This window comes from Sturnus vulgaris, chromosome 1 (assembly GCF_052056855.1).
Source record: "Sturnus vulgaris isolate bStuVul1 chromosome 1, bStuVul1.hap1, whole genome shotgun sequence".
In the NCBI taxonomy this organism is placed as follows: Eukaryota; Metazoa; Chordata; class Aves; order Passeriformes; family Sturnidae; genus Sturnus; species Sturnus vulgaris.
In genome coordinates, this window is record NC_142243.1 from 44,107,469 (window position 1) to 44,132,506 (window position 25,038).

The 25,038-nt window shown below is 38.1% G+C and overlaps 1 protein-coding gene across 2 annotated transcripts in view; it reads right to left on the bottom strand.

The window, feature by feature from the left end:
• The window catches only part of CPNE4 (copine 4), a 223,454-nt gene that overhangs the window by 14,197 nt on the left and 184,219 nt on the right, over positions 1-25,038 (bottom strand). For both annotated transcript variants that reach the window (XM_088165064.1, XM_014878363.2), the window contains 2 exons: positions 23,917-24,050; positions 8,485-8,539 (listed from right to left, as the gene is read on the bottom strand). In XM_088165064.1, the coding sequence (XP_088021190.1) occupies positions 8,485-8,539; positions 23,917-24,050 (189 nt within the window). The remainder of the gene's footprint in view (positions 1-8,484; positions 8,540-23,916; positions 24,051-25,038) is intronic.

The following is a 25,038-nucleotide window of genomic DNA, read 5'->3' on the forward strand; positions in this document are numbered from 1 at the left end:
GTGACAGCAGAAACTCAGCTCACTTCTGCATCCTGACCTCACTGTGTGAACAGTTCCTCATCTAAGGCCAAGGAGTACTGGGAAAGTAATTCTTCAGAGAAATCAAGGATCCACTGCAGAACAGCAGTGTAAGAAGTGTAACGATTTTAAGTTGGTTAAAAAGTTAAGATTAGTCTGAGGGGTAATAAATTAAAAAAAAAATCCTGAAGACTGGGGTTTTTTTGCATGTAGTGAATATTCTAATCTCTCTCTCTGTCTGTCTCTCTCTCTCTAAATCTATCCATAATTAAATCCTACAAAGCTGTTTCTCAAAAGAAATCACTGAAAATACAACAAAGTTGCTGACTTTCTAACAAAACAAAATATTTTGCCTTTAGTGCCCTGGGAAAATAATACAAGACTTTTGTGTGTTTAAATAATGCTGGGCACTAGAAGTCTCCAGTCCCAGAATTCCTCTCTTTGGTTTATTCTTGCCTGAATTTTTCTTTTTCAGATTCCTTTTTTACTTCTTCCTTTGATCGCTGAAAAGTCTCGATTCCTTTTAATCTCTTTGGCTCTGAAGCCCAGCCTCTTAATTGTGTTTAATTTTTCTTGAATGAAAAAGCTCAGATTTTGTCTTGCAGTGTGTGAATGAATATATATATATATATATATATATATATGACTTGCAAGAAGTTGCAGTGTGTGAATGAATATATATATATATATATGACTTGCAAGAAGTGGCTGAGAGTTCAGCAGGCAATTTGCATAATTTAAAGTTGAATTTAGGAGATCATGCCAGATTTAAGAAGGCATTTATATAACTGCAATTATACACATTTAAAGCTTTCTAAATCTCTGTAGGATCTTCAAAAGTGCCAACAGTTCTAGTGATATGGAAAGCAACCTCCTGTACAATGGAACCAGGATTATTTGCAGGAAGAGATTTATTTTTTGGATGTTGCTGTTTCATTTGCTAGTTTAGATGTTTCAACAGCAGGGTATGGAAATTGGTCTATGACTAAGGGATCCATATGTGATCACGAACATGTGACAGCAGAGAAGCTTCTGTGAAAGTGAAGTGGTGTAAGTTCTTCATAGAGAAATTGAATTTCCCTGTCATATGCTAGTCTTGCTTACCACAGTGATGCCTGCTATTACTGAGGTTAAATAAAGCAGTACTTCTACCATGATGGGAAAGGATGAAGGAAAACCTCACTGAGAAGTCTGCAGTTGCCTCAGCCCAGCTAGGCACTGAGCATGCCTACACAAAGCATCAGTCTTAGAGAAGGTTTTACATGGTCCATTCAGCCTATCCTACTTGGCCATGGAAGATAATGCAGGAAGTCACTATTTATGTTCCTCACAGAAGATCAGGGCTGCCAGATAGACTTCAGAAGTGCTCCAGAGCCCTTCTGCCTGGCTGCTCTGGATGTCTCTCAGTGCACTTTGCCCAGCTGGTATCTGCCAGTCTCATGACCAGCTGCAGGCCAAAGGTAATTGCATCTGTCAAGAATTGTTATGGGAGTTTTCACTCATTGATATTTTTTTGTTTTAGTTCACCAGCCTTTCTTTTTCCTTTAGGCTTTCTGTATTTTGCATTGTGTTATGAAAGCAAGGATGGCAATGCATGTTTATGTATTGCAGACTGATTCTTCCAGCACTGTCCTCTTCAGTGATTTTATTTCTTTATTCCAAATGCACTTGAAATTACACCTAAAGGAAAATACAAATCTTTTCAAAAGCTATGAATACAGTATTTGAATCTCACATGCAAGCATGGTGTGGATGCTTTTGTTGCCATACCTCTTCCAGAATCACATAATGCATACAATTTATCTAGCTCAGAGCTCTGGCACCCAAGCTATTATTTAAGAAAAATGTAGACAACAGTTCAGACCAATAAGGAAATCCCAAGTCTAGTCAGTGTGCACAATGATCCAAAAAATAATACTGTCTGAGCATTGGCTGCTATCCTCCTAAAGCAAATGGCCCTCATACATTGTCATCCTGATTCACAAAGAGCAGAGTTAAAATGTACCCTGAAGGCAGCACAGGAAACACAATGAATGTGTAGAAGCATTGGCTTGTTTCCTATTCTCTCTGAGCAATATATCACAATTTAAACAAGATTTAAGTATAATATGAAGGAGAGAAATTCTTTGAGCAGCTCATTGGTGTATCACAAAAAGGAAATCATCACCCAAGGCAAGCAGATATTTTTTAAGCAGAGCTTCTCCAAATGCTCAGAACTCATCTCCCACAGCAAAGCCAGCTGTGCTTCAACCTGCCCCTTTTCTGTCTTCCCTGTGGTGGCCAGAACTTAATAGTGTCCAAACCAGCAGAGATTTCACACTTACACCACATACTGAAGGTCTCACTAAACTTGGGCTGCCACCTGATAAGACTCCATGTACAGCTCATCCATGTCAAAAAGTCGTTTGGATCAAAGATTCAATGCTTTTGCTTTCTAAACAGTGCAAGGTGATGACTTTCCCTCCTTTTTCCTTTTTCTAATTAAACATGTAAGGGTTTTGTGACTGAAGGGCAAACCATACTGATGACAGAGAACCAAAAGCTGGTATACTCAATGACATTAAATATCTGATATATCTGATATTAAATGACACAGCCCTTGAATGACACTCCCAGAACTGATAAACTAATGACAAAAAGGAGGCAAAAGTTTGAACGCCTAAGATGCTGAAGACTGAGAAATTCTCTGGGGAAACAAGAAAACACTTGTTCAGAAACAGGCATGTTTATATAATTTACTAAGGTGGTTTGTGTTGTGGATTGATAAACAGTCAGGAAACCCTGGAACGTGTCAAGTCACACAAATACAGAATGACTGCTTCACATCAGTACCTGGCATAGAGAACTTTGCCAAGAACTGCAGACCACAGTCTCTGGTGGAAGTCAGCCTCACATTAAGAAATGTCACGGTCACAAAACCCTGAGTGTGTCGTGGACTCTGGACTAAGTTTCAAATATGGATCTGACCCTCTGTTCAGCCCTCCTCTCTTAACATCGATCCGTAAAACCAATCCATAAAGGGGAAGGAGAGAGAAATGCTGGCATGCTGAGGTGATTACATGGGATCAGCCTGGTGTTACTGGGGCTGCTGCACAGAGCTGCACTCAAAGCCTGTAACTAAAGACATTCACTTGCACTTGGCTCTGAATTAATCTTTTCCCTCTGCAGGGCTGCAGATACATTCTTTAGCAGATACCATCATGGATGTGGGATTATTAAACCACTGCTGTCCAGGAACTTCCTACACCAGGAGCATACTATTTCACAGGTAATTCCTCCAAGGTTTTTAACAAGCAAATTAACTAGCTCTACCATATATTATGATATAGATTACAGTGACAGCATTTCTGATGAAATGACCATTAAATAAACAGTACAGAATATTTTTGCTAAAACAGGTTATAGAAATGTTTTTTTTTCCACTATCCAATGCCTCCACTGTCTGTACATATACAGTGACAAACACCTGCAGTTTTCCATCAATGTGATGGCACCCATGAGACTCTTGGAAGAATCATAACAATACTTCCACATACTTATGGCCACTTTTATAGAAAAATCACATTGATTTAACACAGCAGGTAACTTATTTCCCTCAGATTGGGATGCAACGAAATTCACCCTCATAGCATGGCCCCTGCTAAAAATGTTTCTTATTTAGGCTGAAAGGAAAGGAGAATTTCCTAGTTGATGAGAATTTTTGAGATTTCTTAAAAAAAAAAATTTAAGAGTTCAGATAGAAACCTCAAATCACAAACAAAATCATACCTTGGAATCTGAAAAAAAAAAATTAATCCCCCAACGTCAATAAAGCAAATTGCTGGAAAGCTTTTGAACTGTGCAAAAGCATTTATTTATGTTTCATTGAAATTTGTTATTCTAGTTTGTCCTACATATTTTAAAAACCCCTTTAACTGAATTTCCATTTTTTAAAATAAGAAGCTATGGTTTTTATTTATTTTCAAATGCTGAATATGGATGCCTGAATTCTGAAAATTGTTAATCTTTTTTTCCCCCCCTCTCTAGATTGTTGAATTCTTTTAAATTAACCACCATGTCCCAAATAGGTCCAGCTTTCCTCTATGGTGATGGTACTAGGACTATTTGACAAACAAACTGACAAATTCAAATTTTGAGAAATGCTTTCTTAATAATTTAAATAAAGATTGTCAAAAATCCATGAGCAATAGATGGATAGAAGTGTAAATGCAAAAATGCACTATATCTGACTCTTATCTGTGAATAAATTGAAAGTTATTAAGCCACTGCCAGTCAGAAAACTAAATATGAAATGCCTGCATATTTTGCAAAAGTTTAAGACACAAATGAATTTCAAGTACTCTTGGTCAAAAGCTATTATTTTCAGAATGCTCATTAATCAAATACTTTGGGAGCTGGACAGCTTGTGTTTCTCGCTAAGATACATTGTACACATTTCTGCTTGGTAAAGATCTATTTTCCTTTATACTCCATTTTTGTGCATGCTGCCCAAGTTTCCATGTCTAAATCCCACTTGCAAGGATAATTCTGTTTTGTCCCTTGGTCTGTTACAGATCCCTTTTTTGCCAGGTTTGCTTACATTTTAGCCATCAATCTCCTGAAAAGTGCAGGAATCATAAAGACCACAGCACTTCTCAAGTCCCTCACCTGTCCAAAAAACTAGTGCAGGGTAGGGTTGTAAAGATGCCGCACTGTGTCTGTAAATGCTGTGCGTTTGTCTCCAGCACACATTCATGCCAAAAGCAGGGAATTAAGCTTTCACTAAAAATACAGACGCAACCAGGATTCTCTTAATACAAACTGCAAGTTGTTTAGTACTTAGTCAGGTGTCAGCCTGCAGTTCTCCTTTAAGAAACAAGCCTCATTAATGGCAATCCACCTGTCATGGGGCTGACACAATTTGAACTTGTTTTTCATTTTAACAGTAAGTTTTGTGCTGCTGTGTGGTTTTTCAGCTCCTTTGAGTCCTGCCTGCTAAGAAGTCAGTCTGTGTGGTTTGCTTTCTTTCCTCCTCTTCACTGTGACCTTTCACAGCTGAGTCTGAGTTCATATTATCTGCCACCTCTTCACTTTATATCAGACTTCTCAGATGCTTCCTTTCATTGCAAAAACAACCCCAAAAACATTCTGCAAGTTTTGCAGGACAGAAACTCACAAGGGAAATATTTCTCTCACAGGTTTACTTAGATCAAGGAGTAGTGTGATGTGTTTGTCAGGTCTTGGTGGAAGAAGATTATTTTGTCGAATATTAGATGAAAGATCTCTAGACTGATGAGGAATGATATATATGGCATGTCTTGCTTCCTTCACTCCCACAGATTTCCTTATGCCACTAAGAAACTGCTGGTTTTCTACTAACAGCTGAAGTTTGTCATTTGGAGCCGAAATGAGGGAAAATAAAGTCAACACAACATAGCAGTGTGCTCTTGAAATGGAAATTCTGTAGAAAATATAAATAAAAACAAGATTTAAAGGGGTACAACATCAAGAGATTTATGAAGAGCCTGCAGAGATAGACACTGACATAGCTGAGGAAGGAAGCTATATTGTTTAGGTTGTATGGGGGCTCCATGGTTACTTAGGAACCCTTGGCAGTGGGAGCAATTTCTTCCATAGCCCTAGCAATTTGTTGTCTATGGAAGGAAATAAAAGACCAGATGCTGGAGTGCAGAGACCAGCATGTTATGAACAGGTTAGATCATTAGGACTGGAGGCATGAAAACAGACACTCTAAATTTATGAGAAGCTGATTTATCCACATGATGGGGCCAGAACTTAGAAGTTCTCATAATGATTCAACCTAAATTTGATGTAAATTGTTACAGTAATGACACTGCTCTCCTTTAGTAAAACAAATGTATGGTATGTATGACTTGTAATACCTGTGACTGAAAACATAAAAAGATAATTTGAATAGCATGAAATCTGCACTGTTGCTGTGGTGTCTAGAGTGTTACCATATTTTTGCACCAGGAAATAGGTTAAGGAAGAAACTTGGGAGTACTTTTTTTCCTACAGTTTCTGTTACTTTTAATTTTATTTGTTTCTTCTCCATTTCCTATGCATCTTTGCTATGTTCCATATCAAACACTAATCACTGTTGGCTTTGAATTAGCTTTATGTCAGTATAGACTAAATTACTAAGAGGTTTTCAGGTTTATTGGTCTTGACTTAATAATGGGTCATGATGAAGCTGACTCTTCAATCTTAAAGGATGTATCTTTCAATTCAGAAGTGCAGGGACTCAAAAGTATTGATATATTTTAAGAAGCCAGATACTTTTATGGACTGTACAAAGTATCACAGGGAGGGACTGAACAATTGCACATATGATATTAACTCCTCATGCAGTTCCAGCTGGATGTGCCCATGACAGACACCAAGGTGATTGTTTGTCCCCATCTGTTGCACAGAAGAGTTCATCTCCTGCAATGTGGTTCTTGTCTTCTTCAAAGTTTTATTATGTTTGTGAGCTGATGTCATGTCATTTTGTCTTTGTCACTTTCTGTCACAAGTTTCCATAGCAGAGATTAAAGATGTTGTTCTGGCCTTTACCTGCATTGCCCTTTACTTGGGGACTTGTTTTACTTAGTCACACATATGTAATCCACAAGCAAGCAGCTCCATCTTCTGAAGTTTACCCTTAATTTTCCTGAACTTTTCAAAATCTAAAGGCCCTGAGTGACTTTCATTTTCTTGCTTTGAGAAGTTAGCAACAGACAGACTGTTCAGGAGAGCTCATGATACAGGATAAGATACTTCATTCATACATGGACTACTAAGTTCAATGCAAGCCTCTGAGTTTCTTAATGGTATTTGTCAGGAAATTATCCAAACACTAATTCTGCCAAAGCAAAAAATAAATTGGTGCTGGTGATTGCAGGAATATCTGGTTACATAGACCCCTGAAGTTACTTTCTGTCAAGACATCTGTTTTCCAGCTAGCACCTGAAAGGTGCTCTCACAGTCAGGTGAGAAGGATGATACTGGAGTCTAACAAAGCTGGTATGTTGCCAATAGGCCCATGGGATCTGAAGTATCAGTGCTACCAGCTGATTATTTTGGCTGAGAAGAGCAGCTTTGTGCTGGGATCTTTATTATACTTCTGTCACCAGGAAACCACTGAAAAGACTTCAGCTGACACAGTAACACCTTCCTACAAGCAGTCCTTAGATAAGATGGCTCTCTGACTGGAAAAGCTGCAGGTTTTCCCCCATGCACTGGTGGTCACCTCGCAGATGATGGAACAACTGGACCCTGACACACCACCTTAAATAGCAGTGATGGTTGTCAGCTGCTGCAGTTAGAACAAACATACAACAGACACAGATGTTCTGAACTCACAATACCACAATAAAATGTATATCAAAGCTCTGGAACATGTATCTCACTTTGAAAAGCATTAACACTGGTGTTGCCCTTGAGGAACAAAGCAAGGCAAAACACCTTGCTAGGCACAGACAAGCTTAGAAAGCAATGTTGTTAAAATATACATTAACTTACCTTAGACATCTGTTTGCAAGACATGTATCAAATTTGCTGTACATCACTACTGTTATTCTTCTGCAGGTATCAGACCTACAAGCTGTGAGGAACACACTGGATCTTTTTTCATCTGCTGATTCATGTCTTACAATACTGAATGCACACAATTCCTCTCAGAAATTCTTACCTGGCTAGTGTTCACCTCCCTACCTCAGCCACAGCCCAGAGACACAACCCAGAGCAGGGCACAGAGGGATAGTGGATGAAGTCTGCATGATTAGTTGGCTAATACTTCTCCTTTCCAGACAGTATCTGAGTTGCAGAGTCCCCACCTGGATTTTGGTTACTTATCTATGCAGAACTACTCTTATGCCCACACAACCTCTGTGAAACAAGGATTTGAATTTCTACTTATTTCTTCTTGGGCCTTTCTCTGTTGGATGCTCCTTCTTTTACTTCACTGTCTTCACTCCAACCCTACCAGATGGCATATTTATGCTCACAGTTGCAGCATCACTGCAGATCACTTTGTTTTTTTTTTGGTTTTGGTTTGGTTTGGGTTTTTTTCTTTAGATATACCACTTCTCTCTAGCATGGCTACATGCTCTTGTATTTCTCTCCCTGTTACTGACCGTGTCCACCACCACATAGAAATTTGCCACAGAGCAAAATTCTTCTCAAGTTTTCATCTTCAGGAAGATGCTTGACAAGATATGTTCAAAACATCATTTCTCCTCTTAGCATCCACTAACAAAGCTTTACCAATACCATAAAATATTTTGGGTGTCATCAAACAATTATTTTAAGTCCAGTCCTGCCTGATTTCTGGTTTCAGTGAGGTATTCATGGGTGAGAAAGCCGGATGGAAGAAAATAAGCAGAGGAGCTGTTCCCCTTTGTCATTGCCCTGTCTTTCACCATTTCTCCCTAATTTTGTACCTCATAACTCAAGGAAATTAGAAAATTACACTTAGGCACCTACTTTGTATTCTGGGGGTATTCTTGCTCCAAATCCAAAGGCTGGGAACATTTTGTCACTGGAAAAGAATGAAAAAATATAAGAGTACCCATAGAGAAATAGTGTTACAACAAACATTTATTCCTTGTATGCATTCATGAGAAATGCAAAGCAGCACAACAGCACAGAAATGACTTTTAAGTCAAGTGATGGCAGACTGGAAGGGTACTGGGTTGGAGAAGTAGGGTTGTGCACTGAACAGATTGGGGGTGTGTTATGGAAAATTTTTCAGGTGAGCTCCTAGTATTTTTGGGCAGTTAAAATCACTTGGAGAATACTGAGAGATCAGGATGTCCTGTATTTCCCCACCAATGCAATAAGAAGTCTGTATTACCCACTCTTTTGTATTAGCTGACTGAAGGAAGAAAGTTTATTGACTGAACAGCCTGTAACAACATTTATTTCATATAAATATGGATGTGCTCCCCCAGCACAGAAAATAGGTCTAGAGACGGTATGACTCAGATTAGAAGTGTTTACAAATATGGGTTCTTACAGTTGTCCAGTTGCTCAAAAAGGACATCCTAAAATATCCAAAAGGGGCAGTTTCTTGCTCCCAAACCTGCAGGTTCTGTAAAGCTTCCCACCTGTTTCTTTAGTAGGTCCTCTAAAACATGAGATTATTTTAATTAGACATAGATTGACTGATAAACTGCCAAAATGCCTTGGCATGGTCACTTTGCTTTCAGACACTACAGTGAGGTTATTCTACCCCAGTTAGATCTGTAAGAGAAAAAATACCTGATTCAGAGAACCTGGAAACTTCAAGGCTGTTAATACCCTTTCCAAAATGCAATAATGTCTCACACAGCCCACATGCTGTCAAGCTGCCTCTTCCCAGATGGCAAAGTGGAAAACAACAAGCTGCAAGGAATGTCTTGTCCCTGAGTCAGCAAAGCACTTGATCATACACTTGAGGTTAACAATTCACTCAAACATATGCTTAATTCCAGACATATCCTGAAGTTCCACTAATGTCACTGAACTGTACTCCAGTCCTCTGATGTATCAGACCAGATTTATCCTAGTCTACTTAGAGGATTTTACAGCCCTTGGAAAAGTTGAGTTCCAACTACTATGATTGGAACTTTTAAAAATTCTCAGGAGAGGTCAGCAGCTCCAATATTTTTTGTGTAGTTCAAGAGATGGCCACTCCAAGTATTGACAGAATAATTCACATGCCAGACATACTCCAAAAAGATAATAGCACCCATTTAAGCTGCTTGGTTCTTTCGTCTGGCATAGGCTGTTAAAGGCACCATGATATTTCTGATACAACCTAAAGAAAAACTGAACGGCTTACAAGAAAGCAGAACTGTGTCCCCTCTGCTGCATAAATCTTGGGAGCACAGTTCTGTGTACCATATGTTACACCATGTGACAATGGATCTTGGAAAGGAAGACTAACATCATTTGCATGGTAATGAAACATTTTTTTCCCAAGAGATGTCAGAAATGAAGTAGCTGCTGACATTCGATGCCAACCACCTGCTGATAGCATTCTCTTTGATTAAACACTTCTGGAAGCGGGAAAGCCCTTACAAATGGATGCAGAGAATTCAGGAGCACACTTTGAGGGCAAGAAATAAGAAACAATTAGAAAAGAATCTGAGAGATGGGGAAAAGATCTTGTTTTACATCAATGATTAAGCGTGTCTGGATTAGAAAAATCAAACTCTGTGGAGCTGCAGTTAATTGACTTGGGGCAAGAACAAAGAAAGACTAAAAAAGAATTTTACTTAGAATTTTATTTAGGTAGAACAGAAGTGTCTAAGTTCAATGTTGGCAGCAGTTATGCAACTGAGAGATGCCTGAACCCATCCAGTGCCTGAATTCTACTGCAATGTTTCTGGAGTGCAAACAAGTGTAGGCACTCATATCTACAGCTCCCTCTTCTGCACTGCAGCAATTCAGAGACAGCAATAAGCCATACCTCCAACAGCCTGGATTCTCCTTCTGGTGGCGAGACTCCCACATTCCCAGTCACACAGCGGCACAGCCCCCACTGTTATTCTGCACCCAGAATACCTTACCTCCACAGTCAGGACACTTGTCTTTATGTCTGAACCTCCCACATCTCCTTTTTGAGTAAGTGCAACCATTACATTGTGAAAGAGTAAAGCAGGATCATGTATCCCTCAGGATGGGGCTCCATATGGCTGCTTTTTAGAGGTAAGTACATGAATTCTAGAGAGGAGGGGTGTCCTGGGGTCTTCTGTGCTTAGTGCTTTCTGTGGTCTCAGCCAGAATAGCTCCACACTCTCACTGGGTAGCTCACCAGAATTTAGGTCTAAACCTCTGGTATAATCTGGTTCAAGCTGCTGAGACGAAGAAATTAACTCTCATGTTCTATTGAAGCTTGATTTTTAATGTAAGAAGGGAACCTTTTGACACTCTTGATATCCCTTGCATAAGAAAGATCATATTATCCCTTGACCACACCTCAAAAATTGCAGCTGATAGCTTTCAGAATAAAAAAAAAATTAAATGTATGGAATACTTTTCCTTCTATCACACAAAACAAAGTGTTTAGCTAATACAGAGGTCTCATTCTTTAGTAAGTGAGCAGTTTAATGGCTTAGTGGTGTTTTACAATATAACTCCCTCTATCTTCCCATCCACCCCTCACTTTATCAAATGAGAAACAAATCCAACAGCTGAGCCTGCTGCCCTCATTCTGCTCATCCTGTACTACTGAAACACAGCAGGGAAAAAGTGACCCAGAAGGGCAGACAAGAACTCTCTCACTTCTAGGATAATCCTTTATGGTAGAGAGGTGCGAGAGAGCTGCTCTAAAAGACCCAGGGCTATCATGGCAGCATGCAGAAGAAAGCAGAGCAGCTTCCCCACCTTCTGGAAGCTATGTCAAGGGTTAGGCCATCCAGGGACTTAAATTACAGTCAGAAAATGACAAGAAGGTTTTCTCCTGCCTCAGGGGTGAATCACATGCATCAGAGATTCTAGCCCTGTTTCTAGCCTGGCATTTCAGTAGGATAGGGATCTGCTCTAATGACTTTTCTTTGTAATTTAAACTCAGTCAAAAGAAGAAAAGTGAGAACCAGTTTTCTTTTTCTTAGTAGTGCTTGCTCAGACATTTGGGTCATTTATAGCAGGAAATAGGCCTGTGACCCTGGCTGAAGCAATAGGACATGGCCACAGACATGATCTGTGAGCACCTTCCCTGGTGCAGCACTGGCTCCTGCCAACCAGCACTCCAGAGACTTCCCAGGGACAGTGCTGGATCCAGCTGTGCCTGACACTGTCCCAAATGCAGTTTGGGCATCACCAGTTTGTGCTGGGAGGAAGAGAGCTGAGACACAAGGACATGGGCAGTGTCATGTCCTCAGCCTCGGGACCTTTGACTTGTTTTGTTTAAAGCTGGCCAGAGAGTCCTTGGCACATAAAAGGAAGCTGCCTGCACTGTCCTGCTGGAGGCAGAACGGTAAAGGGAAAGGACAGGAGAGAAACATGCAACTGGAAAAACAAGCTGCTTCTATAGAACACGAAACTTCCAGAATCAAGTAAGAAAAAGAGGACTGTGACTTGGCAGAATGTTTACAAAATTACTCTGTCATGCCTACTTCACCTTTCATATTTTCTTTGTTTTACATAGGTTCCCTTGAAAATTTAAATGTGGAGCAACTTTAAAAAAGCTAAAGTACTTGACATGAATCAGACTCTGAATTTTATACCTGGTTATTTAAGGACCATGAGTAGTCATGCAAGCATAGATGCATATGGTTTCTGGTACCTTTTCAGTCAAACATGCATATACTACTGAAAGATACCCAAGACTAAGCAGATCTATATTATAGCCTGCAAAAAAAATCAGGGAGAGGGTTTGGGTTCAGTGTTCATATTGATAAATGTAAATTAATGCACGCAGAAATTAATTGTCAGGGCTCCAAGACTGCAGTCTTCTGAACAGAAGTAAAACCAGTTAGAAAAAAGTCTGTCAGTAACCTCAACTATAACATAACACATAGCAGAAAATAATATCTGAAAATATCCCATATTGTCCTTCTGGGACATTGCTCAGTTTTAAACACTCATCTTTCAAGCCATCTACTGGAAACAGAGCAAAAGCAATGACAAGTCAAAACACTAACAGGGCAGAGAGAAGAGAGCTGTACTGCACCTACAGGAAAAGAGATGAATAGAGGTAATACTACGGTTTTGTAAATTGTTAAAAGTGAGACAGATAATGATCCTGTTTTCTATTTCACTAGGAAGCCTAGTGCTACTGGAAGGAAAGAAAGACGCTTATTATAAAGGGACAAAATAAAGAACATTTCAAAATCTTGTCTCATTAACCACTGGTGCCCTCTGACATGTAGTATCATTGAAACCAGGATATTACATTTGTTCTGAAAAGGATTTGCTATTCCTATTAATGAGATGGAGAAAACTCTTCCAGTAGGTAAAATTAATTAGTCAGACATTAAAGACATTTTGAAATCTCCTCAGAAGCCTCAGGGACAGACGATGCTTGAGATATTCAGCAGTGCAGCAATACCTGTATTCAAAAAGGTTGCCAGGACTATACTTCTGAAAATCAGTTGCTTTTAAGGATTGAAATTTGGAATCTGGGTTCTTAATTGTATGGAGAAAGGCCTAAGCCATTCTATATTAATTCTGAATTTATTAATTCTGAAAGATTAACTCCTAGCTAGCCACTTCACAACTTGTTTGGGACTAATTTTATTGGTTCCCATTAAAGCCTTTTGGTATGTAGCTACAGTTGTGCTTAAGTTCGTTCTCCTGAATTCAATGCAGCATTTGTATAGATGCTACTCAACTGACCTTGGAGACCACCAGCATGAAAACCTGCTCACTTTATGCTAGAATGACAGAGTTGCACAAACAGTACCAATGATGCAGTGCATGGGGGAAGGAAAAAACATGGAGTGAGGAGAGTAAAACACTAAGAGCACACTTTTAGTCCCAAATACCTGAGAATCTTAAATTTACAGCTTGCAAGTAGAATACCAGACTAGAATCCCGGATATTAAGCTGTCACTTGCAATTTTGGTCTTAGGTCAGATCAGAACTGCCAGGGAGATATTTTTAAAGTACTGGATGCAGCAAAATCAATTATTATGCTTTTCCTTTTCAATTCTGGTTTTAAAAGAATAAATTGTGGATCTGCTCTGCTTGATATGCTTTTCTCCTGATGAAATCAGATCATTTTCCTCTGTTAGAAAGAAATTTCGAATTGACAAAATTAAAAGGGGAGGTGTGTTTTACACATGTAATTGAAAAAGGTGTGAATATGAGGAGAGAAAGAAGGAAGGGAAAAGAGCACGGAAAGAGGAAGGGGGAGAGCAGAGAGGAAAAGGTAAAGAAAAAGATAGAAGGGAAAACAGAAAATGCCGCAAACAAAATAGAGCTATCTCTAAGCTCAATTAAAATTGTAATCTTTCATGTTCAGGGAGTGAACTGGAAGACTACAAGCTGAATTGTTTCTTTTCTAAAGCATATGAATGAATCATGTTTCTGAGTATATTATTTAGTACTTATCTGAGAAGGGCTTGATGCCAGTAAATTATGATTCATAACAGCTTACAGGGATTAACTGCAGTTCCAAAGAAAATACAGAAATAATTTGAAATATTTAAACATTTTCAGCTCCCTTTTTGCAAGCAGAGCTGGGCAAAGAAAGGATGTGATCCGGCATGGGGGTTGGAACTACATGATCCTTAAGGTCCCTTGCAAACCAAGCCATTCTATGATCAAAGAGGGCTAAACGAAACCATCTCAGTGGAAGGGACCAGAGCCCATCCATTTCACCACTTGCAGTCTTGCACAGCCATCTGTGCTCCTCCAGGATGCAGATCCAGGCTGTGGTCCAGCTCTCAGCCTGCCCCAGTCAGAGTCAGAAAGACCACAAGAGTTCAGCAGTAGCAATGTTTCCACCCACTGACCTGTATTCTTCCCCAAGGGATTGCTATTCTGTCACCACATATTCACTGTGTGGTTATGTCTGGTTCGATACAACCACATCCCTGGTTTTGGCCAGGTTACTGCTTGTTTCATCGAACTTGCTCTCTGCCTAACACAGCTTGGCATTCAGTCCATAGTGCACAGTGATTTCTAGTGGAGTAGCAAGGATGATTATCATACATCTTGGTCATAAAAGGGATCTGGGAGCATGCAAATCAATGATAAATCACTGCAACAGTACATTGTCTGGGCTGTCACAGAGATGCTACGCCATTGGGTGCAAAATCCTGACATTAAAATTCACTCACTATCTTTAATTACAACACTCAGGCTTAGGGGAGCTGGAATCTGCTGAATACTGAGAAATAGATACTGTCATGTAATCGTGTTTCAAAAATATGAAGCCAAGCCTATCACACCTGAGGGAGAAATAGTTAATGAAGCAGGAGAATACAAATTCCCTGAAGCTAACCACCAAAAGACATCAACTCATGAAATAACTAACAAAGTCAAATCCAGATACAATGGATTTAAACTTCCCCTTGTTAAAATTAAAAGAATTGTAAAAGAAGCTCTGCAGGGTAAAAATATCAAGTAAATTCAGAAATTTCTAGGCTGGGGAATACACAAAGAAAAAAGAAAGTCATTAGAGCTTTAGGGAGGAACAGGTTAAGCAAAAGGAAAAGGCAGTGAGATTTATCACTTGCTAGAAGGATAGTCTAATAAAATAACATACTCAGGAAGGTGAGACAAAATGTCAAGCTTCCCTGCAAGATAACAAATAAATTGCAATGGCCTGATTTATGCCTACATGAATGACCCAATTCAGTAAAATGCATCTTGAAAAAGAAATGAGACTCTACAACTGGGAATAAACTAGGAAAGGAGATGCTGCAAGAGGGCTAAACCGAGTTCTCAAACCAGGCAGTTTTCAGACAGTTGCATTTTAAGGCATTGACATTGGTCTCTATACCCTCCAAACCCTAACTCTATGTATAGTGATTTGGCTTTTCTGTGGGATTATATATAGAAAACTGTACCATCACTGAAAAGGTAATTCTCACACAAACTGTAATCTCAGATGTTTGAAACTCGATGTGTTTTGAAGGCGACACTGCAGGCAGGAGGCTGAATTCCATCAGATAAGGGACAGGTTGTGAAGAGCCCCAGACTGTGCAGTGATGGGGCCCTGCCCTCCTGAACCACGAGGGTGGCTTACAGTGTGTATTGCACTAGGCAACCACAAGAACAAAAGCTTTGCCACCACATATGCACATAATTCTGTCCTTTTTTACAAATTACATTGAAAAGAGTTGGTAAGAGATCTTGCTCTGTGACAATTTTGTATCAGAAAATATCTGTCCATAAGGGGTGTGCTGGGAAGAGGGGATAACAGGACTGCATTGGCATATACATATACATACATATATATCTACAAAGAGTTGCTGGGAGAGGAATTTCTCATCAAATGCTCTCAAGATACAAATGAACTTTCTGGGATGAGCAGGATGAAACCTTTATAGAGATGATGCAGTGGCTAAATGTGATCAAATGAGCTGTTGATGTAATTTTACCAAAACTGCAACAGCATTAAGTCAAAATGAAGAACACTAACAAAATGTTAGAGCAGTACCATAATTGAAGTGTACTGATGACTACACATTCAGCTAGGCATCAATGAATATGCAGGAGGAAATGTGCTACTATCTTTTGTTCATCTGATAATTTGGAATCTCTGACCAAGGTCAATTTCACAATAATTTGGAGGTGATACTAAGATAGTAACTGCAACCTAATTCACAAGAATTGCCTAGCTTTAACTGGGAGCAATTGGACACATAAACATGCTGAGGTCAACTCAGGCATGGTGTACATTTAGCCCACAGATGGGTTTCCAGATATGATTCATTTGCTTCTCAGCCATACCCTAATATAATGGAGTGGATGACTAAACTAGTTATATCCTTAACAATGGAAGGAGGAAAGTCACACTTCTGAAATTGTAGAAATGATTGCATTGACTAAAGGTGCACTAGATCAGTATCAAACGGCATCTGTTAAAATGACACCAGAAATTGCTCCTTTACTTATGCGTACTTACTTTTATTATTATTATTTACACAGATGTCTAGTTTCTACAGCAGTAGGTGGAATGCAATTTTTGCAGAGTTTTATATGTCATGTTGTTTTCTTCAGAAAGGACTTTTGACAGAGAAATCCCCACAGTACCAGTTTGCACAGTTGTAGAAAAGTGTCAAGTACTGCACTGACCAATGCTCTTCAGAGGAGATTTCAAGCTGAGTTGAGAAATAGTAAAGACCACACAGAAAAGCCATGTAAAAGGTTCAGATTTTGAGGTTTCTACCAGCTGACACAATGCAGCAGAGGTCTGAAAAGCATTTGGAGGAAACTGCAGCTAAGCAGTTCCTTAACAAAAGAAACTTCAAAGGGACTGCTCGTGTCTGGTGCAGTGGCCTAGGAACTGAATTCCTGGAAGAAAAGGCACAAAGAAGACACAAAGATGAAAACTTGGCAATGGAAAAAGCAGAGCTGTAAGAATTGACAGGATCTGCCCAGATAAAGGCCTGCATGGAAGTGTATGGATGTGTGTGTTTAAATACCTGCACACACACACACAGAGGTCTGTATGTATGTACATTTGCAAAATAAGCCATTATGAGGTCATCTTCCCAATACAGTTGGTGTATGAGACTAATTCTCCTGCATTGATTCTTGGGCTAAAAAGTGGTGATTGTAGCAACCCTAATGTGGCAGCAGTCTACGAATGACAGGTTCTGCAAGGTCAGATAATTAATATATGTTTGTATTCATTCTGTAATTGTGTCAGTCTAGGTCCTCAGCTGTTAAATCCAAGGATTTTCACTCCAGTTTGAAAATGGAAACTATTAGTGTTTCCTTTTTGCCAGTGCAGTTCTAGACCTGGGTTATTCAAACACTTCAGCATGTGTCTACCCACATCTGAGCTTGCTGACAAACGTAAGCTACAAGTTTTTCTGTATAGGTTACTGTTTCTCTATTTTTCCTTTTTTGTATGTCTATGCAAATTTTGTCCTATTAAAGCACTAAATAAAAAGATTCATGTCTTTTCCCTGAAGATTTTAGAACTTGTTTAGATATGCTAATCAGCTTGTTCTTGCTAAACAGCCTCCAGAAAGGTTGTTTCTGTAATTAAAGTGATAAAGAGATGCTTAATAATTAAGCATATTTTTATTTATTGATCTGCATGAGTAGATAAAATTTTAACATCTACAGTTCTATGTAGGGAGTTCATGAAATATTTAATGTCACATATAGTGCCAGTAATTCTAGGCATTATTATTTTGCCTCAGTTTTAATGAGCTACTATTATACTACTATCACAATCAAAATAAGTTTCTGTTTTACACTTCGTGTCTGACAAAATTACTTCAAGGTATTTAAGACAGATCCTTCCAGTCGATGCAACTTTCTGAGTCTTCATCCACAAACCCAGACAGAGCTTCAGGATGAAGTGACCTGTTAAGCAATTTTTGGGAATAAGGTTTTGATTACTAAAGCAAGGCGTAAACTCTGGGATCTCTCTCCCTTTAAAGCCTTAATTGAAACCACAGTATTTAAGTATGGACTGATATTTGTATTTGGGACTAATTGCACTGATGTATATTTGACTTCCTTTACATGTACCGTGTTACACATCCCTTGTTCTCTTTCTCCTCCCTAACTGCCCTCTGCTGGCACCTCAGGAAAAGTATTTCTGGGACAGTTGGAACTCCTCTTATATTTTATTTTAATTTTTTCACTTCTTAGATCTACACCAAAAGCAACATGCTGGGCTGGGAACCCTGGTCCTTTTATTTTCTCCTTTCATTTTCTTCCTTCTAAATTTTGAAGTGTGGTTTACAGGGAAGGAAGGACTTATATACAGTTTTCAATCATAGTGAACATACTTGCTCAAGCCTAAAATATGAAAAAGAAACCATAAAGAGTAATTCTTGCATTTACTCAGCAACTGCTGCAATTCTCTGTTGGCAGAAGGTAATGATGCAACTCGGACTGACTTCAGGAGTTTCATGTCTTTTGTGGAATGTAGCCTGGTATCTAAATTTTCTTTCTAAAGTACTTTGTAGAGCTCTACACATAAATAATTTCTGCCCTTTGCAGGAATAATGTACTCTTTGCTCATTAGTGGCTTTTGGGGGTTTGCTAGTCAAGTATGTTTTACACAAGCAGTTTATTTGTTAACATACAATCTCAGAGTGAATGTCACATTCAAGGAGTTACTTGAAGATTTAGAGTTAAGGAAACTATTTGCCTAAATGAAAAGAAAACACCAGTGTCAGGAAACAGAGTTTATCTTCCATGTGTTTCAAGGGCTCTTGAAACTGAAGAAAAATCTGTAGTATCTTTAAGAGTGAATAAACAGAGATATTTAAAATAATTAAGAACCATTTTGAGATAGATTTTGAATAAAATGAAGATTAATTTGACAGGATTTTACAAAACTATGTGGTCAAATACATGGAATCATGTATTGAGTGCCTAGATAAGAATGGGGATAGCCCATCAAGAATGGGAAGTTCCACATATATCCAATGCAGTAAACGTTTTTGCATTTGATAAAGTACATCTAACCTTGTCTTTTTCAATTAATCAGTATTGATTTGACCACACAAAAACTGATTCTCCTACTTGTTTGTTAACACTTTTTATTAATCCAATGAAGAACTCTGAATGTATGCACAAACATAAAGCAGAAAAAAAAAATCAACCAGGTAAATGAGAGGCACTGGACATTTGTGTGTGGGGCAAACAATTAATAAAAAAATTCAAATTCAGTAAAACTCTTAATTCCATTTTAGTGCCATCTGTACTTTGCATAATACCACAGGATTTGCTTGAGTCAGACCGAATTCAATGGGATTAGATAATAAGCTCTTGTGTCTTGCTGATTCAGAATAGAAGTTTTAATGCAAAGATAAATATTTAATATAATTTAACGAGATTCTTAATAAGCACAAGCAAAAGAAAAACTACTAACTGCAGAAATCAGATTTCAAAGTGAGGAGCAGATTTGCAAGACCTGCCATGGGCTTCACCCACAATAATATCATTAAAACTTACAATAATGTAAGATCATTTAGGAAGCATTTCAGCCTTTAGCATTGTGTACAAGTAAAACATTTATCCTTACAAACAAGCTATTTACAGTCCCATTCCACCTCATTTTTTCTTTGATAGAAACAGCAATCACTGGAGAATGAAAGATGAGCTACACTCATGGTTACTTGTTTGTATTCCAGCACCAGTAAAACAAACCATAAAGATCAAAGCACCAGCCAGTTTAATAAACTGTGTGCACTGTTGTTATTGTGACTTATGGCTTTGCTCTGCACAGAGGGAAGATGTAAACAGCACAAATGAGGAATCAATTTTTTTACTGAATGGCTCTGTATTAACACTAAATATTGTACATACATAAGTATATTTAGTACCTCTATGTTATATGCATACCTATATATTAATATACACGAGTAGAACTCGTGTATATTAATATATACACGATAGATTGTTAGAGAAAAAAAGATAGGTCCTGACTTAAAAGCAGGACATGGCCAGACATTATGCTGGGACAAAAGGGGAAAGAAAACGTTCCCTGATTCCCCAGTTTAGCCATAAGCTTCTCTGGCTTCCAAAATGGAGGTGCTGTTCCATGCCAAGCAGGGTGCAGTTTTATGATATAAACTGAAAAGCTTTGGGGAACAGCTGCCATGCAAAGCAAGATGCATTCAAAATTATTATGTAATTTAAGAGGGCTTCATGGCTTTTATAAGATTTTAGATCCTTTATTTCACCTGTTGATTGAGTTTGCCTGTCCTCATACCTGAGTACTCAACCAGCAAATACACCTTCCTTTGAAAACAGCATTTTCTTGAAGGGGTCTCCACCAGGCTCCAAAACAAATGGGTGGCCAAAACCATTGTTCAACCAGAGTTGCTGAAGGTTAGAAGCCCTAAGCCAGCACAGAGAGTTGGGTTTAACCCCATCTGCCCTAAGTAAACCTGCTAATTCACTGTGAGAAACAATGGAGAGGGAATATACTCATATATATCAGTGATCAATTGATTTTTCAGGATCCTGGCTAGGCTGGTATTGCTGGTCACCAGAAACCATTTTATTTGACTTCTGGCACAGAGAACTCAATACAGAAATTACTGAGGTAAAAAACACGAAATGATACAGAAGCAGATCTTTTAATATTAAGCACTTCAGTGCCCAATGGTTTTTCATAATTTTCACCTGTTCCTCTATGCTAAAAAAGGTGGAATAGAATTGCACAATTTCAAGGTAAAATTATACCAGTGATGTAACTTTTAAAATAAAAGAAAGCTTCTGAAAATATTTAAACAGAAATACATATTTCTCACTTATTACTGCATGAGGTTCATGAGTTATTTATCTTAAAATAAGCTCTTCTCCATGAAACCGTCTGCTTATTTTCAAATTTTTAATGTGTTTTCCCCTTTCCAGTATTTCTAACTACATTTTAGAACCTAATTCCTTAAAACTAATGAATATTTCTCCTTCCTTTATGATCCACTGCTGCTGTTGCTTAGCCACTGATTATATCACCTACATACTCTATCTTTTCCCTTATGAAAAACGTTGTTATAGCCTGAAACAATTCCACCATGTAGATAAAGTATTAAGCATTTTGTGCAGGTGAATAGCTCTTCTATTTCCCTTATCATTATCAGATCAGCCTATTCCTCGAGGACTGCAGCAATTCTACAATCAGGATAATAATCAGTGGCTCTCTCATTCTCTGAATATTGCTGATAAAAGAAGGAACCTCATTCTTTCATGCTTAACTATGCAAAACGGTGCTACTTATTTAACTGTTTCAGGAATCTCTGAACCATATGGATAAAAGTGATTTTGGGTGAGCAGGGTTTATTTCACTCCATCCACTAGGGATGTGAGGCAACACCTGATTTGGATTAATTACCTACAGATGCATTATGTTAGGCTGATATGTACTGAAACCTAGATTATGAAAAGATTTGGCTTGATTGATCAAACTAGCTAGTTTATAAAAGAAAATTTTGTATTTTGGGTGTAGTGTCTCCATGTATTACTTGCCAATCCAATTCCTCTCAAAATACAAATAAATTTGAATGTTTCTAATAAAAGAAGTATTTTAATTAATAACCATAGGGGTTTTTTTTACCATTTAAAAAAGCAGTCTGCTTATATAAGTAGCAAAAGTACTTAGAATTCTACAGCTCTGCAACTGGAATGCAAAAAAGTATTGCAAACAACAATTTGCAAACAACATCTGTTCTTTCATTTGATGCAAAGACATTAATCCAGAGACTGAGTTAAAACCACTCTTTTTCTTGGTTTGGATTGAAATCAGCCAGTTCTGCCTGTTTGATATAATTGATGGGTACAAACTATAAAACTACACATAAGAGCACTGCCATTGTGTAATCTCATATTCTGATCTTAGTAAACACATGCCCCCCCAGCAAATGATGACACACTGGCTCTAAACAGCCCTTAGATTCAGCAAGTCTGTTTCTTTTTACCTCTGGCTTGTCTTAATCAGGAAACAGATGTCCTGCTCCATTATCTGAAGCATGACTGGACTCACTGGAGCAGTTATGGATCTGTGCCACATTTCAGATTTTTACTGAATTTGTATTTTTTTAAAGTGTATATACAGAAGATTTGCTTTGTAGGTTATATTTGCTCAGACATACAAAGTCTGCAACTCAACACAAAAAAAGTCTATATAGAACCTGTAGATCATTTTGTGTGAAGGTTTGCTCCTTCTAATTTCTTTCCTTCTTTTACAAAATTTTAAATTCTCTTTTCCAATTTACTGGATACAAAATGTGCAAGGTCTTTACTTGACATTTTGATCAGAAAGCACTGACCATGTTGAATCAACTTGTCCATGGGAATATATTCATAGTGTCACAACTTGAGAACATGTACAGGTCAAATACATGCCCAAAAGGTGACATCTTCATGGATAAACAACTGGCTTTTGTTCAACTCTAGCTCACAGACTCTTAGTTGTGCTGATTAGCATCAATAGGCATTTTCTTCAGCACAATAGAACAGAATGATGCTGATGATTTCATTTAAAAAATAACTGGCTTTTTTTTTTTTTTTTTTTTTTTTGGTACTGATTGAAATATACTTATTGAGAGAAAAATCCCGATTTGGAGTTAGAAGGGGCTGTGGTACGTAACTATTTAAATTTCTAAAAAATACAACTTAAGTAATAAAATCAAAAATTCTGTGTGCATAAACCAGCTCTTTTTACTCCTTTCCCTATTTTTTGAAGTTCATTAATACTCTGAGTTATTGCTAGTAATTATTAAATTACTGCATAATCACTGGGGAATTCTCAGTTCACTTACAACAAAACAGTAATTTTCTCAGACTCGTTGACTAAATCTGACCATCAAATTCTTACAGAACTGTATTTTTGTCATTCTTTGAGAAGATATTTCATTACCATGCAAATGGAAGTGCCTCTGAGAAGGCTAGTTGGTATATGCAACATGTAACATGCAAACCATAGTCTGAAGTCACTCCACAATTTATACAGAGTATAACTCGAATTTGACTGGAAATACAATTGTTTTCTTGAGATGTAATATTTACATATGGCAAAGTGGTGGGTGGATATCTGTCATATGTGCAAATATTAGAAAGAACAGCTGTGTAAGATATTGTGTCTCATCACCAGAGAAAGAACATTTAAAGGAAATGCACTTGGTAATTAAATTAATAGTGGGCAATTAATTTGATAGAAGCAGGCAGCCTGTTTGAAAGCAACAGAAGTATATAATGTAATCAAAGAATATCTGGTCCAATTACTTGCATTTGTCTGTTTATTTAAAGGCACGTTGCGTACACACAATACCTTTCAACATTTATTTTAGAAGAGAGTGCAGTGTTCAACCGGCCAGGAGAACACTGAAAAAGACATGGGTTTACTTCTAAAAATAGACATCATCAAGAAGCAATTTAGGCAACTACAAATTCCATTTTAAAGACAATGTCTCAGGAACACTCTCCAGTAGAACAGGACAGAGACTCCCAAGTGTATCAGAAGGGATGGTGCCAGCATCTGCAAAACTGGCTCCAAGTTGTATATCTTGAACACACAGAAAATCCACTCTAACATGCAAACTGAAACTTAACACAGTCAAACAGTCCAACAGCCAAGAACCGTGACTTTCTTTATCATGAACCTGATCTAAACCCAGTGTCACTCTCAAAAGCAGGTTAAGGTAGACTAATCTTTCTGACATGCAGTCATTCCTCTTAAGTGCCTAAACATGGAGCCTCTGCAGCCAGCCACAGGCAGTCATTAATTTCACGCTGTGAAAACGCTTTCTAAAGACAACTCCGTAATCAAAAGTGGTTATTTACCTGTCATAGTCTTGGCAAATCTCCCCAACAGCTACCAAAGCTTTCAGGTACTCATTGGGCTGGTAGGGGTGGATGTAGTGCAGCGAGCAGCTGTTCCTAGGATCGCCGTTCGATGCAGTGAAATCTATAGCTACCTGGAAAAAAAGAGAAGTCAATGTGTTGCAGAGCTCTTCTGAGCATAAATACACCTACATCAACTAAGTATCTTTACCAGAAATAATCTGCTGCAGCAAAGATGCAGCAGCCTCACAGCAAAAGTCATTTTACAGTGTACTTAATCAAACTGGAATTAGGATTGTACTGGTAAATATATGTAGAAGCAAATGACAGTTTATAAAATGTGAGATAATAAAAAAAAATGGCATAATTAGGTAAAAAATTACCTGCATTGCTATTCTATGGGGGAAAGCATGTTTTAATACAAATGAATCAAATTAACTATCTCTAGGTTCTCATGTTTAATGAAATTATTCCAGCTCAGGTGACGTTCAGGACATAAAAACTTAGCAGCAAAAATGTCTGTAGAGAGTTCCAAGTCCTACTAAAACTATAAATTAGATCTCCAATTAGGAACATTTCTTAGCTATTTTAATTCTTACTGTGGCTGCAGTAGTAGTCATTGCTTGTCTGGTATTTTTTTCTCTTCAAAACATGTAAGCATTAAATAATTAAGCCTCCCAAGTTCACAGTTGATAGCAAGCTTAAACATCAGCTGCAGGGTAAAAATAAAGCTTGAATCCTGCAAAGAGCTTTTGGATTTTTTTGAAAAACCTTAGAGAAGATTGTGGGAAGTAGTCAATGCAAAATCAAGTCTTAATGAATCATCTTAAAATTAATTTCTCCGTTTTAAAATGCTCTTTCTACTTATCACTGAAGGTAGGCTCTGGCATGCATCTTCCTTTATTATGGATCAAAAAGTCCTCTGCTGAATTTGTGATGCTGTTTTATAGAAATTCCTAAAAGCAGCAACTAGAATCCCAAGGGTCTTACAGAAGGAACAAAGCCATTTATAAAATGTCCTTGTGTCCAATAACCTATTCCTCTAAAAAACCCATTACACCTGAATATTCAATAGACAAATGCAGCAAGTTCAGATTTCAGTTTTACAGTGTAGCTGAAAGG